The sequence below is a fragment of the Protopterus annectens genome, chromosome 8.part0, assembly GCF_019279795.1.
Source record: "Protopterus annectens isolate FY-2018-M chromosome 8.part0, PAN1.0, whole genome shotgun sequence".
In the NCBI taxonomy this organism is placed as follows: domain Eukaryota; kingdom Metazoa; phylum Chordata; order Ceratodontiformes; family Protopteridae; genus Protopterus; species Protopterus annectens.
Window position 1 is genome coordinate 852,612,443 of NC_056741.1, and position 16,827 is coordinate 852,629,269.

A 16,827-nucleotide genomic window follows, 5' to 3' on the forward strand; every position below is an offset into this window, starting at 1 on the left:
AGTCCAGATCACAGATCTGCTGGTTTCAGGACTTTCATCTGTGTTTCTGAGTGGTCCAGACCTTGTTGTGGTAGTGGGAGGTCTTTCTGCTTATCAGTGAGAGTGGTAAGCATTAAAGCAGCCTATCTGTCACAAGAGGAGTGGTTTCCGGCTCTGAAATTAACCTTATTGACTGTTTTGGGCTGATTTCTATCCCTTTCAACTTTCTGAGTTAAAAACCCATGTTTGCGTGGGTTTGCTTGAGTTTGCACATTGCACAGCACTGCTTAGCTAGGGTTAAACTATTCTTGGTGCCATAAAGCCTGCTCTTCAGTTTTTCCCTTAGAACTAGCCAGATTCCTAATTTTAGTGCTTGAATCTGCTTCTTCATGCTCAACACTGGTTCAAAACTGTTGTAAGCACTAAATAAGTTACAAATTACTACAGCACTCAACCTTCCTCATTACCTAGTGGATAACAGTTTTTTGTACTTATCTTCCTCAGTTGCTTAGAGGAAAACAACTCTAGTACTTAGTTCTCTCACTTGTCTAGAGGAAAATAGTGATTCTCCAGGCATGTCCAAGGGACAACTCCTGGTGTTCTCTCCTGCCTACCTGATGAATCTGGACATCTTGGGGCAATGTGGCAATTGCCTCATGTACACAGACAACCCTCTCCTCCTACCACCAAACACTACAACCTGTGAGAGATGCATTTATCTAGCCAAACTGGAGGCAAAGCTCTCTCAAACCAAGACTGAACTTGTCAGTCAAGAGGAGAAGGTAAACACTTGCATCATACCACACTCATCACATAGCCCCACTAAACCTACACCAAAACCCACACATAGAAACACAAAAACATTCACAGAGGCTCTCAATAATATTCTGGCCAAGCAGCAGAGACCTCCAAAGTAGAAATGCAAGCAACCTCCACCCCTCAACACAACCCAAATGACACGTAGCCCACAGACTCAGTGTGCCACTCAACCATAGTCCATAAGGCAAAACAACGTACCCAACACATTAGTCATTGGTGACTCTATAGTCAGCCACACTGATGTTCCACTCACTAGATTAAACAAGGAGAAGGTTACTGTTAGCTGCCTGTCGGGTGTCAGGATCTGCCATATAACCCATGCACTCAGGTCACTCCACAACAAGTCCAAATATGACTCTGTCATTGTCCATGTTGGTGTGAATGACCTGAGATGTACCTCTCTGGACTACATGAAAAGAGACATAGAAGAGTTCTCCGATCTTGTGGTCCAGGCAGGTATGACCCCAGCCCTGAGTAGCATCCTACCTATACCCAGGATGATACCGCAGTACAAGGACAAAAATGACTGACTGCAACAATTGGCTAAGCTTCTGGTGTCATTCTAAGGGGATACAGTACCTGTCTGCCTGGGACGACATGGTCGAGAGGCCACGATGCTTTGCCAGAGATGGCCTGCACCTATCTCCCCTGGGATTCTGGATACTGGCTAAGGCTCTTGCCACCCCTATAGTGTCTTTTTTAGGCAACATTCAAACGAAAAACCCACCACCGTAACAAGTACAGGCAAGCAAAAACTGAGGGTAATGCTACTCAACGCTAGAAGTCTAAACCTCAAAATGCACTCACTCGAAGCACTCCTTAAAATGGAAAACCTTGATATCTGTGTAGTGACTGAAACCTGGTTCAAGGCTCCAGAGAGCACCCCTGCATTACCAGGCTATAACTCATACCATACCTTTCAGCCATCTAACCTGGACCAGAACACCAAAGGCGGAGGTGTGTCCATATTCATTAAGGATATCCACAACTCCAGGCTAGTTGCCCAACATAATGGATCCGAAATTATCCAAGTGCAACTAACTCTGGGCAAAACTGCAATCCAAACTGCAGCTTGCTACAGATCCCCCACCATGCCCCAGGATTCCCACTCCTCTTTTCTTGGTATACTGGAAAATATTAGGGTTCAACCAAACACCCTAATAATGGGTGAGTTCAACTATCCCACCATTAACTGGGAAAACTACTCATGTACCAAATCCTTCACTCAACGCTTTCTAGAATTCATAAACTCCAATGCCCTGGATCAACTTATCCACACCACCACCAGGGGCAACAGTATACTAGACCTAGTCATTACCAACATGAATGACTGGTGTTCCACACCTGAAGTCAACTCTTCGTTAATCAGATCCGACCATAAGCTAATCACCATAGATATCCACATCCCACCCCACCCCCCATTAAGGAAACCATTGTAAAAAATTTCTCCAAAGCCAACTTCATATTTCTTAAGACAGAAGTGGCAAACTTCACGATACCCATGCAGATGGACAATATAGTTATGACTGCTGAATCTTACACAAATGCATTCTGTAAGCACTTACACGAGTGCATGGATTGTGCTATCCCTACAGAACCAAGATGCTATCCTCCAAAAAAGGAAGCCAATCTGGTGGTCCCCTGCTATAAACAAATGCTACACCAAAAGGAAGAAACTGTTGCAAAAGAGAATAAAATCCCATGAGTGCAGGAGCTCCCTGGTCAGCCTCAGTAAGAAGCTGAGATCCCTCATATAATCCTCCAAGGCTAGCTACAAAAACAAGATTGCCACTGATTCTAAGGACAACCACAAAGCATTCTACAGCTATGTCAAGAATCTCGATGGCAACACCCAGATCTGCTCTGAGTTACCGCACAATGGCATGAGAATTACAGAACCAACTGATATCGCCAACATCCTGGCTGATAGGTTCAGTGCTAACTTTACCCCCATCTCACCACCTAAAGGGCCCATATCTATACCGGAAGAATGCAGAGCCCCTGAAATCACAACTGTGCAGGTAAAAACTGCACTCTCCAAAGCCAAGAACACAGCATCCACAGAACCAGACAACATCCCCCAGGCTGCGTTCTACATGAACATCAGAATGAACTGGCCCCCCACCTAAGCACCATGTTCAATTATAGCCTCACATCAGGCTTTGTACCCACTGAATAGAGCACAGCAACAGTTATACCACTCCACAAAGGGGGAGCCATCACTGACCCCAGGAACTATCGCCCTATAGTCTGATGAGCCTGGTCTGCAAGGCCATGGAACATATCTTCATATAACTCAAACAAAGACATTGATAACCTCCAAACTCTGGACCCCACCCAGTTCAGGTTTGTGAAAGGCAGTTCATGCCTTCTGAACCTGATCAACTTCTTTGAAACAGTCACCAAAGCCATAGACGTGGGTAAGACAGTTCACACAGCCTATCCTGACCTCGCCAAGGCTTTTGGCACTATCCCCCATTCTGGAATTATAGATAAACTCACTAAACTGGGTATAAATCCATACATCACAAGATGGGTTGCTAGCTGGCTCACTGACAGAACCCACACTGCAAAAAGCCAGTGACAAGTGGATTACCATAGGGTTCAGGCCTGGGTCCTCTCCTGTTTGGTATCTACTTCTCTGAAGTACGGGCTAACACAGAGGGCCTCTGGCTGATGAAGTTCACAGATGACTCCAAATTAGGTGCCATAGTCGAGTCCCCAAATGACGTGAACATTCTACATAAGGGCCTCACTGAGACAGATGCCTGGTGTCAAAGCCATGGCCTCAAGCTCAATGTCAAAAAGTTCATTGTCATCCCCTTTGGTAAAAACTCTGTACCCATGAACCACCACATAGGAGGCAGTCCACTTAACACCGAAGGTGTGTTAAGAGACCTTGGGACTCAGGCGGACAGTAGTCTCTCCTTTGATAATCACATCGCCACAGTAGTCAGGAAATCCTTCTACATGGCACACCTCATCACAAAAGGGTTCTCATTCAGGAAAAAAGAGGTCATTGTTCCCCTCTACTCGGCTCTCATTAGACCTATTATAAAGTACAATGCCCCTTTTGGAATGTACCTCACAAGACATCTGCAACAGCTGGAAAGGCCACAGAAGTACCTCACAAAGAGGATTATGGGACTCAAACAGATGTCCTATGTTGACCGTCTCAAAAAACTCCAGCTTTACTCCATAGCATATCACCTACTCTGAGGTGATCTCTGCCTAACATACAAAGCTATGTCAAACCCAGAGCTGCTGGAAACACTACACCTAAAGAAATCCCAGTTCCTCCGAGATACATGCTCTAGGGACCTAAACCTTGCCACCACAATAAACAGAACATGCTGGAGGGATAGATTTCTGTCCCAGAGACTTCCCATACTCTAGAACAAGCTACCTATCTATGTCAAGCATAGTTCCTCATTAGCACTCTTCAAGAAAAATCTTGATGAGTGGATGGGAAATAGGAAATTCACCCTGGGGATCACTTCTGTGGCTCTGCTACACAGGGGCACAAGAAAATAACTTTCTTGGGTGGTGAAAGCCAGGGAACCTTGTTGGCTAGGCTTTCATAGACCCTTGGACCGATAGCTTAGCACCTACCTATGAGCCTATGAACCTATGCATCAAGAACTCTTACCCAAACCAAGATGCAGCATGCTCAGATTGAGAAAGAGCTTTTGGCAATTGTGTTTGCATGTTTGAAGTTTCATGATTATATTTATGGTCGACCTATCCAGATCAAAACTGATCACCAACCTCTAGTTACTGTTTTGAGAAAGCCTATGCAGACAGCTCCAGCCATACTGCAATGCATGATGCTCAAATTGCAGAAGTACAATTTCAGTTTTATTTACACAAAAGGCAAACTTCTTTACCTTGCTGATACCTTATCAGTGTAAATGTTCACTTAGAGCTGGACAGCAAGGGAAGGAACAGGAAACTGTGGCAACTCTGATGCAGTCAATGTTGAGAAGTAATAGGCCAGTGAGTTCCCATTTGACAGAGCAACGGGTGACACTGGATGAAATTGAAGAGAAAGTGGCACATGAAGATGCTATAGCACTTCTATAGACTGCCCGCTCGAAATGGAGAACAAAAAATGTATCCTCAGTTTAGAAGAAAATGAGCTAAGAGAACAGTTTCTTGATTTAATAGAGAGAGATAGACATATTAAGATGAACGAAAGTAATAGACTGCAGAAGGTCAATAAAACCCAAAAAGTCAAAAGTTTGATAAAAAACAAAAAATGACCACAGCAATTAGGACTGTTCATAGAGATCCATGCACTATAACAGAAGTAAACAGGATATATTACTGTGCAGCTAAATTAATAACAAATAAAATTCTACCACAAGAACACAGAATAGTAAGGGAAAGGAAGGGGAAAAATCAAATACCATCATGGAAGTATTGAATAGAGAAAACTATAAAACAATTAAGAGAAGAAGTGTCACTGTTAGAAGACTATAGAAGAGGAAACAGATCAATAAAAATTTTCAGAAAGATAAGACGTGGTAAAAGCAATGTATAGTATTATAACAGATCAGGATTTATTATGCACTATTGAAAATAATAACCTGAAAATATCAGCACAGGCAGAAAAACTTAGAAGATACACGAATAAATATAAAGGGAAAATACAAAATAAGCAATTTATTGATGATCCAAAAAAGGTTTTATAGAGAATTGGGAAACAAGGTAAAAGGAATTGAAAGACCACCAAAAAAAGAAGAAATAGATACATTTTAGAGAAGTATTTATGAAGATCCTGTGGAAAATAACAAAGATACTAAAATGGATAGAAGAAGTAAAGGTACAGGATATGAAATGGGATGAAGTAACAGCCAGAAAGATTGAAATAAAGTTAAGAAAAGCCTCCAATTGGAAAACACTAGGCCCAGATGCAATACATAACTTCTGGTTAAAAGTATTAACATCTTTGCATGAAGATTTAACCATGAGTAAGAACTATTTATGTGCATACCCTGAACAGACACCAACCTGGCTGACAACAGGAAAAACAATACTCCTACTTAAGAGTAAACCTGCAAGCTACCCTAAAAATTATAGACCAGTAACTTGCCTTATGACATATAAACTACATACCGGAATTGATGCCGACAGAGTTTATAGTTACTTAGAAGAAAATTCAATCATGGCAATAGAACAAAATGTTAATAAAAGAAAGTCATATAGAGCAAAGGATCATTTGTTGCTAGATAAAGTCATAATGGAGAACTGTAAATAGGGGAAGAATCTAAGTATGGCATGGATTGACTGCAAAAAGCATTTGACAGTATCCAATATTCATGGATGAAAGAGTGCTTAAAAATATATAAGATATACCCTACACTGATCAATTATATTACAGTGACCATGAAACAGTGGCAGACCACTTTCCAATTAAGCCATGATAAAAGACAAATTATTATTCCAGGGATAAAAATTCAGAGAGGGATATTCCAGGGTGACTCTCTGTCACCGCTGCTATTTTGTCTTGCCCTTAACCCATTAAGCTGTCTACTTAACAGATTCGGCCATGACTATAATTTGGCTCCTAGAAAACAAAAAAGTGTAAAGACTTCTCATCTTTTCTTTGTTGATGATTTAAAATTGTATAGCTCATCAGATGAAGAACTGCAAGTAGTCAAAATGTTTTCAGATGGTATAAGATTGTCATTTGGCCTTGATAAATGTGAAAAAACAAACTTTAAAGCAGGAAAACTGCAGCAGCAAGAAAACATCAGTTTGGGACAAGAATGTGATATAAAAGAACTTGAGCAAGAGGGAGTGTATAAATATTTGGGAAATTATGAAGGATCAACAATAAAACACAAACAAATGTGAATAAAACTTAGTAAGGAACATTTTGGAAGACTTAAATTAATTCTGAAAACAGAGTTGACATATAGGAATAAAATTGAAACTATAAACAAATTTGCTCTTCCTTTCCTAACTTACAGTTTTGGAGTGATTGAGTGGCCCCAAAAGGAGCTGGATAGATTAGACCTGAAAACAATCAGGATGCTTCATGCTCATTAAATGATTTATAAAAATCAGTGTTTGCCAAGATTATGTATTCCCTGTTCCAAAGGAGGTATGGGCCTCCTTGAAATTGATTACATGTATAGATCTGCAATTGTAGGACTGCACACATATCTGCTGACCTCACAAGACCCAAACATAATGAAAGTTTTGAAACATGAGAAGAATAAATCTAAGATAACTTCTTTGCTTAGTCTAGCAGAAGCATATCAGCATCAAGCGGGAATGGAAATCAAACCAGAAGTAGATAAAAATCAGGCAGCAATTGAATATGCCAAAAAACAAAAGAAAGAATATAAGGTGAAGGATCAGATGAGAAGGCAAGAAATGTGGATAATGCGTAAATATAGTTGCAAGTATAAAAAACTCCTGGAAGAACCTCACATTGATCTGGATTGACTGCAGGAACGGTTAAGGAGAGGAGAATTCAAACCAAAAGACGAAAGGTTAGTACTGGCCGCCCAAGATAGTGGGCTACATACACGTTAGTTTACAAAGTCCATTGAACATATAGGAGAAACAGACAAATGTGGGTTTTGTAAAACAGAACTGGAAACAGTCGCACACCTTGTTGCTGGTTGTGATATACTAATGGCAGAAGGACTATAGACTGAAAGTCGTAATAATGTGACAAGACTGTTGCACTGGGGATTGTGCAGATATTATGGTACTGAAGTGGCTGAAAAACACCAGAGCTACAAAGCCACAAAGCATCATAGAAAATGATGAAGTCTATATCACATGGGATCACCTATTACCAACAGTTCAAAAAATAGATGCGAGGAATATCAGATATAGAGGTCCATATAAAAAAGACAAAAGTAGCATTAATCATTGAAATCACTACACCCAGTGACTACAGTGTCATGTGTACAGAGAAACATAAAGTCATAAAATATCAGGATTTGCAGGCAGAAATTAGAGTAATGTGAAAGAAAGATACCCAGACAGCTCCAGTAGTAGTAGGAGAAACGGGCCTAACAAAAAAGAATCTACAACTGTCTTTAGATATGTTACCAATACATGTAACTCCATACAAATTGCAGAAGGAGCCATTACTGGGCACATTGTGGGTGCTGCAAAGAGCACTTCTGGCTGACATTAAAGATTGAAACAATACTAATTTCATGAACTTTAATCATACTTTGACTTAGGAATGGAGTCTATTCCCATCATGGTATTAGAAACCCAAAAGACTATGAGAAATTTAAAAAGCAAAAAAAATTATATTCATAAAGTAGCTAAAAGTATTATAAAATGTAAGCAAACACAGGAAAGTAAAAAGGAGATTCTGCCAATAGAGATGACTGCAATATGGGGTACAGAGAATAGTCAAGAGGGGGGCTGCTGTTAACTTGAGAAAACTGGCAGAGGAATGAAGGTATTAGGAGAGGGAATGGTAACAAAATGAGAAGAAGTCAATAATTCATTTGGACTGCAGGCTAGAGATTGCCTTCCCTATCAAGGATTGACATCGGAATATAGGCAAAGAGAAAGAGATAGGGGATCCTAAGCAAAAGGCTAGCACCAGTAGAGTGTTTAGTCAAATCTTTAAAAGAAATTGCTGTTAAAAATGAGATAATTAGTAGAGCACATAAAATATTGCATTATAACTGTAGGAATCAATCAGATGAGGTTAGAAAGGATTGAGAAGAGAGATTTAATAAGCAATTCACAAAGAAACAATGGGAGAATATATGTATCCCTCCCAAATATGCAACAAAATCTACAATATTTAGGATCTTATTTTGTAAGTGTTTGTATAGATATTTTTATACCCCAAGTGACTACAATGAATTTTTCCTAAGGTGGATTGCAAATGTTGATGATGTGATAAGGAAGAAAGAGGTAATTGGGGGATATATTTTTTGGGAGTCTAATGAGCAAATTTGTGTAACTAAGGAAATTATTTTTTGAGTTGTGGTACAGAACCGAAATTGCCTAGACATATTAAGGCCTTGCTGAGTTTAATTCTGGGGGATGACAAAAAAAGCAATTTATAGAAAATGGAAATCAAAGTCTAAACCAGCTGTACTAGAAGTAGTGAATATGGTAACAGAGATTAAAGAACTGGAAGTGGGATCTTTATTAAAAGGTAAGTATAAATTACATAAAAAGGGGAAATGTGGGAACAATGCATGCAGAATAATGTTTTGGAGGAAGAATGAGGACATTGACTGACAATAAATGATGTATCATGTTTGCAACTGAAAATATGTCAATATGGTTTATTTTCATTGATATAAATTAATGATTGCCTATGTCATAAGTGATGATTAATATGCTTCTCATTTAAAAAAAAAAGAGATTGAGAGGTGGCTTGTCGTATATATGTCATTCCTCTCCTCCCATGTACCAGGTGTTTAAGCTGCTAGTTAAATTTGGGTCAACTTAGTTGTTGTCTTGGATATTTTCCTCTACATCAATGTAGCTAACTGGGTCAGAATATTTAGTAGTTATAGCATAGTGCATGCTTCTTTCTGTTTGTGTTTAATTGTTTCCCCTCTCCACTGTATGACAGAAATGTACTTAAAATAGTATAATTTTAGGATGTTTGGGAAGTACAGAAGGACCATTCTTACTGGACACATATAAAAGCATATGAAAATGCAGATGATCTGCATGAATATCAGTTGAATGACACATTCTTTACTATCACAAATGATTATCCTTATGTTTTTGCTTACAGACCCTTGTACGGGAAGCTGTCGTACATCCAGAAACTTCAGACAGGGTACGTTTTATTGACCAACCTGAGAAAACTCGGCAAAAAACTGTACCGGTTGGACATGATCAAGTCACCCCAGCTACCTCTTGTACAATAGCAAGTGCAAATAGTTCTCCTTCACCAGTGGAGCAGCCCATCCTCTCAGACCACAATGGACAACTGAAGTTTAAGAGATCATCAGCTGCCTTTGAAATCCCTAGGGTGGCAGAGGAGAAAACAGGCTCCTCGCTCAGGTCAGTGGCGAAGGGGAAACTCTCGCAGCAGAAGGAGAAGAAAGCAACCCAGATGTTAGCCATTGTCTTGGGTGTGTAACATTCTAAATTATGTCTGCTTCATATCTTATAATTGAGTCATGTGGTTTAAAGCTAGGTTTATTACCATGAGTTAAATGGGTTGATGTCTACTTAATGGCATGCCTCATAGGAACATCTAACTGAGATAATAATAAGGCATTGTTTTGTTAAAGCTTCAAAGACTACTTCTTTATTTGTTATTATAAACAGGTAATGTAATAGACACCTGGCAAAATGGCCATCATGAAGTGGCAGCTTTAAGTCTTACATGGTGGGGTGAAGCACTAACAGGCACACAGCAAGCAAGTGGCTGTTATGGGGATCAAAGCCCAGGTCCACAGAATGTATCTTATTCACAGGTCTCACTTACTGTCTTTCCTAAACATAAACACAGATTGCTCCAAATCCGATTCTGTAAGTAATAATCACTTTAGCATAAAGTATACCCTTAGAGGTCTTCTCTCTCTTCTTAACATTTTTGGCCAGATCCTTTTTGATTTAATGAATTAATTCAGGGTTTTTGAGTGTAAGCCTGTCTTTTCATGTACACAGAGGTCAGAGAACCATAAGACGAAGGTGAGCAGCTTTGAGGTTCAAAGGCCATACATATCAATATTGTTACTTTGCATCTGTCCCTCCTATACACTGGCAGGCCTACTAGTCCTTCTTATCTACTGTTACAAATTAAGAGAACTGCACAGTGTGAATGCCAAATGCTAAACTTTTAATAATGAAATGATTAAATAAGAAGAGACAAGACCCAGAAATTCATCATAGTCTTTTGCTATTTTAAAGAAGATGGATTTCATATTGAATTAAAACCTTGAGCCATGGACTCAGAAATTACTGAATTGATTTGCTGCAACTTGATGGTTAACCTGTGACAGAAATTGCACATCTGTAAATGATGAGGCATTTTGCAAATAGTTTATTTACCTCTCACCTGGGAATGTTTACATACATATAAATCATTTTCCTCTTCTAAGATTTTATTGGTCAAATGGATTAAATGATTCCTGTAAGTTTACCTAGCTATAAAAAATCTAAATGTATAAATAAATGTAAATTTAGAAAATGTGATTTTTTTTTTTTTAAAGGGATCTTTCATTCGCACCTCTACATATGTACATGCATAAACACACATACCATGTTCACATCTGTGTATGTTTTATGTGGTATTTGGATAAGTGATTTCTGACAAACTTACTGCCGTGTTCAGAACACAAGTTAGTCCTGTTTAACAAACTACCAAAGAAGCACTATACATGATAAGTAAACCTTCTGCACTCTGCAATGTTCTAAAATAGCATTAAAGTGTTTTATATATGAAACTAAGCACAGATAAGAGGGTGGTAATGACAGCAAATTGGGGAAATCAGAAGACGATGGCAATAGAAATAGAAGGGAATATAGTGGAACAGGTAAACAGCTTCAAGTATCTGGGAGGTGTGGTTGAGGAGAAAGGTAGTCGGAATGAAGAGGTCAAAGCTAGAATCAGAGGGGCTACAGCCAACTGGCACAGAGAATCAGGTGTAGTCTATGACAGAAGAATGCCAAAGAAGCTGAAAAGTAAGGTGTACAAGATAGTGGTGCGACCAGTACTACTGTATGGTACAGAAACCTGGGCAGAACAGTTGAAGAAGCTATAGGTGATGGAAATGAAGTGCTGAGAAAGGTGGTAGGATGCACACTGTGGGACAGATGAAGAAATGAGGACATAAGAGCAGAAGCCAAAGTAGCTCCAATTGCAGAAAAGATCAAAGAGAACAGATTAGGGTGGTTTGGGCACATGTGCAGAAAAGCAGAAGACAATCTGGTATGGAGGTTTTGGGACAGACAGGAAGAAGGTAAGAGAAAGCGAGGACATCCAGCAAAGAGGTGGATGGATTGTGTGAAAGAAGATCTGCGACAGTCAGGCATGAGTGTTGAAGGAGGCAGGAGTGTGGCACTGAATTGGGAGAGTTGGCGACAGTTAACACAATACAGTGACCCCATGTAGGAAAAATGGGAAAAAGGGGGCTGATGATGATGGTGGTGATATAGATATATATATATATATATATATATATATATATATATATATATATATATATATATATATAAGCGCTACAGAATCATGAAAGCCCAAAATCCTGAAAGTTCAAAATCCTGAAAGTTCAAAATACTGAAAACACACAGGATACCAACACTTACTATATTCCAGCACAAGTACATACAGAAACATATTACCCTTCAACTATATGCAGGGGGGCTTGCCCCCGTGCACCCCCTGCTACTTAAATATAACAACTCAGAGATTGCACTTTACTACATTAAGTGCAATCTTGGAGTTGATGTATTTAAGTAGCAGGGGGTGTAGGGGTACAGCCCCTTTTATGGGGGTGCAGGGGTGCTTGCCCCCCTGCTTACACTTGGAAAAGAGTAATATGGCTTGCGTTTTATTTGTTTGTTTCTGTATGTACTTGTGCTGGAATATAGTAAGTGTTGGTATATTGTCTGTTTTCAGGATTTTGAGTTTTAAGGGTTTTGAACTTTCAGGATTTTGGGCTTTCAGGATTTTGTAGCACTCCTATATATATATATATATATATATATATATATAGATATATATATATATATATATATATATATATAGATAGATATATACAGAGATAGCCATATGTGTATGTGTGTGTGTGTATATATATATATATATATATATATATATATATATATATATATATATATATATATACATATATATATATATATATATATATATATATATACACACACACACACACACACACACACACACACACACACACACACACACACACACACACACACACACACACACATATATATAAAGCCATAAAACTTTTTGGATATGAAAGAAAAATCACCTAACAGTTGAACTTCTTCAGAAATACAAAGGTTATCAACTGAACACTGTTTAAATAAAAGCTGCTGTATAATTAATTCTTTATGCAAAGAAGGGGAGGGGAAAGAATTCTCACTAATGAATTCACTTAAGGATGCATTTTACATTAAGATTACCATTAAGCCCAGGGGGCATGTCATCTTGCAGTTTAACCTGCCATCTAAGCTCCTTAACTTCTAGCTGGGGGTTCCCATCTCCATAGATCAAGGAAACACTGTCTAACACTAGCATTTTAAAAGTGGAGCAGGAAGGGTTGGTTAGCTTAGTCACTAGTCTTATATGTAAAGCCATGGAAAGAATTATCATTGGAGTTAATCAACAGAGATATAGTAAACCTCCAGATACTGGACTCAACCCAGTTTGGTTTTGTCAAGGGCAAATCATGCCTACTCAACCTGGTGGACTTCTTTGAGAAGACAACTAAAGCTATGGATGAGGGAAAAATGGTTCACACTGCCTACTTTGACCTGGCCAAGACATTTGACACAATACCCCACTCGAACATTGTTGACAAACTCATGAAGTTAGGTAAAAACTCCTATGTCAACCAGTGCATAACCAGTTGGCTTACAGACAGGACCCAGGAAGTTAGAGTTGTGGAGTCCACCTCTAGAAAGAGGCCAGTCACAAGTGGAGTCCCTCAGGGATTAGTCCTTGGACTGCTTTTTGGTATTCACTTCTCTGAAGTCAAATCCAATGTCAGTGGTCTCTGGCTGACTAAATTTGCAGATGATTGCAAATTAGGAGCTGTTATTAAATCCCGCACTGTTCTCCAGGTGGAACTGTCACAGACAAGCAACTGGTGTCAGAGCAATGGACTAAAATTAAATGCCAAGAAATACATAATAGTATCCTTTGGGAAGTCATCCAACCCTGGTAACTATCATTGTCAAGACACCCCATAGAGTTGACCCAGTAGTCAAGGACCATCGTGTGTCTACAGTAGTGAGAAAATCATTTGATGTTGCGCAACTTATAAACAAAGGTATGGCATCTAAGTCCAAGGAAGTCACTGCTCCATGTATTTGGCATTCATCAGACCTATCACTGAGTACAATGCCCACTTTGGTATGTAGCTAACCAAGCAGATCCAACAATTGGAATGGCCACAGAAGTTTCTCACTAAAAGAAAACAGGACATAAGTAAATGTCCTCTGTAGACCGCCTCAAGGCCCTATCCCTGTATTCTGTTTTCTACAGGCTTTTGAGGGGAGATATATGAAAAGAATATCTTAAAACTCATTGGGTTTGTCCCTGCACAAACCCTGACTAATTATGCCCTTTACCCATCTTGCTCTCCCTTTACTCCATTTCTCTACTGTACTATGTTGCCTACCTGTCCTAACAATTAAGCTAACCTCAAACCAAGAGGTAATATGATCTCTGTCCTAGTACAAAAAAAAATTAAAATTTCTTTGTATGTTTTTTTTTTCTCTCAAATGTTGTTTATTTTCTGCATTTGATCTTAGTTTATCCCCACTAAATGACTCTGTACACATTTATTTCTCTCAAATATTGTTATTATCTGTATTTGATCGCAGCTTAATCCCACTAAATGACACTGTGCACATTTATCTTAAGTACAATCTATATTTTATATTAATATTGTATAATAAGTTACTGCCTATGCTTGGAGCTTTTCTCCCCGGGCCTCTACTGAAAATGGACATGTATCCACTTAGACTAGCCCGGTCAACAAATGTAAAATAAAATAAATAAATAAAATACATAAATATGCCTGGCATACAGGGCATTGTGAGATCCCACTCTGATGGACCTTCTGCATATCCACAAAACAAGCAGCACCAGAATTACCCATTCTAAAGACTTAAACCTTGCCTGTGATATAAATAGGGGACCTGCTGGAGAGACAGGTATGTATCCTAGAAATTACCTTGTCTATGAAACAGGGTCCCCATCCATGTGAAGCAGAGTTCCTCCCTAACCCAATTCAAGTGCAACTTGGACAATTGGATGGGGTACAGGAAATTCGTCCATGGTTTAGTACCTATGTCTCTAATGGACACAGACAACCTGTAAATGGTTCATCTCCCAGCCCCCTGCTTGTAAATGTTTCATCTTCCAAACCCCTGCTTACACTTATCAAGGGTACTACAACTTGTCAGAGATTTGGGATGCATGGCTAGGCTTAAAAAGGCCCTTGTGGTAGTTAGCCTAGTAAACTCCTATGAGCCTATGAACCTATGAATTCTTAAACCTGCTAAGCCTTCTCATTTACTCACCTGTTGGATAATTGCAAACTTCTTTCTTGGAGGGTTCATGTCTATCACACCAGGGATGAATTTGTGAACACCTATCCAGTTGTCCAATTGCTTTTTAAATGTCACACTGCTTAACCTGTTGAGAGAGTTTATTCCAGTTAAAGAGGTAGAAGCTGCAAGACAAATCTATCCCTTCTCTTAGTTTTATTTATTTGCAGGATTAGATTTCAGTCTTCAGCCCTAGTGTTTGCTGGACTGTCTAATTCTTTTGAGGTATAACAGTTCTTGGATTGCTTGATCCTTTACAGTCCTATAAGTAAGACACAAGTCAACCCTAAAGAGTTTGTAAAAAAAAGGATAAAGCCTTCAGTCTATCATTGTAGCTCATCTCTTTTAGACCTTATAATCTCTGGTGTCTTATCAATTGCTTGAAATACTTAGCAAGGTACATCCCAAAGTGAGGATTTCTTTTGATCTGGAAGAAATACATATTATGAGTTGTGCAAGATAAAAGGATTTCCTAACCACTGTTGCAATGTGATGGCTAAATCTCAGACAGCAGATCACCAATGTACCCTGGCTCTCAGAATCTCTTCATTTTGAAAATGTGTGTCATCCATGCTATAAGCTATAGTTAGGGGGTGCTTTCCAAATGCTACAATGTTGTACATTTTGGCATTGCGCTTGAGCCCATTTTAAGTCCACCTGCTATTGACCAGTGGAAGCTCATGCTGAAGTGCATGTATGTCAGAGGGAGACTTGAAAATGACTCCCAGATTACAGTTATCTTTGCACTTTGTTAACCAAGGATCCTTGTTTGAGAAGTGGAGATCTGGGAAGTAGATTTCAAACAGCAGATGTTCCAGTGCAGATCTCTGAGGAACTCCAGTGGTAACTCTTATTCTCTCAGGGGATTTACTTCTTATTCTTAATTTGTAGGTCCAGTCTGTAAGCCACTTGGCTATCCAACTAACCACAAATGAGTAAATTTGGAACTCCTTCAACTTGCGTATTATATTTTCATGTGGTATGGTATCAAATGCCTTAGCTAGGTCTAGGTACAGGGTGTTGACAGCTTGTCCACAGTAAGCAGACCACAGCATGAGCAACTCTCTCAAACCAGCAGGATCTGCCCATGACAAAGATGAACTGATGGGGTTTGAGTCTGATATAACTTTTGATATCATAGTTAATTAGGTCAGCTGTGATATGTTGCATGCCTTTACATATAAGATTTGTTAGGCTGATAGATCTGTAATTCCCAGAGTCAGAATTGAGGCCACCATTGTGGAGTGGCACCACAACATCTGTGTACTCTTCCCAAGGAATAAAGCTAGTTGCTAAGCTCAGATTTTAGAGAATGAGGACTGGGCCAACCAGTGCATCCTTAATGTTATTAATTAGACAACCAGCTATGTTGTCAAGTCCTGTGGATGAGGTATTCTTTATTTTGAAGAACACCTTCATTACATGCTCTTTCATGAAAGTTGGTGGATTGATTCCATCATGGATAATTCTGTTTGGAAGAGATATCTCTGGGGTTAAGTTAACATTGAATTTATTAACTATTATGTTCACAATATCCACTAGATTAGAGTAGTTGGTATCATTATGAATAAGCTAGGAGCAATGTTGGGTAATGTTTCTTATTTTCCTGACATAACTAAAAAAGGATTTGCAGTTGTCTTTGGATTCTGTAGGTAGTCTGAGTTCATGGGATGCCTTTGTTTTCTTGTGTCGTTTTTTTTAATTTTATTTAGCTGTTTGATGTTTTCCTTAATTTGGGACTTATTTGTCCTGCTATAT

General features: G+C 39.1%; 1 protein-coding gene across 1 annotated transcript in view; it reads left to right on the top strand.

The window, feature by feature from the left end:
- LOC122809108 (D(2) dopamine receptor A-like) overlaps positions 1–16,827 on the top strand; it is a 1,564,287-nt gene that overhangs the window by 1,418,295 nt on the left and 129,165 nt on the right. The window contains exon 7 of the mRNA XM_044080350.1: positions 9,545–9,887. Within this exon, the coding sequence (XP_043936285.1) occupies positions 9,545–9,887 (343 nt within the window). The remainder of the gene's footprint in view (positions 1–9,544; positions 9,888–16,827) is intronic.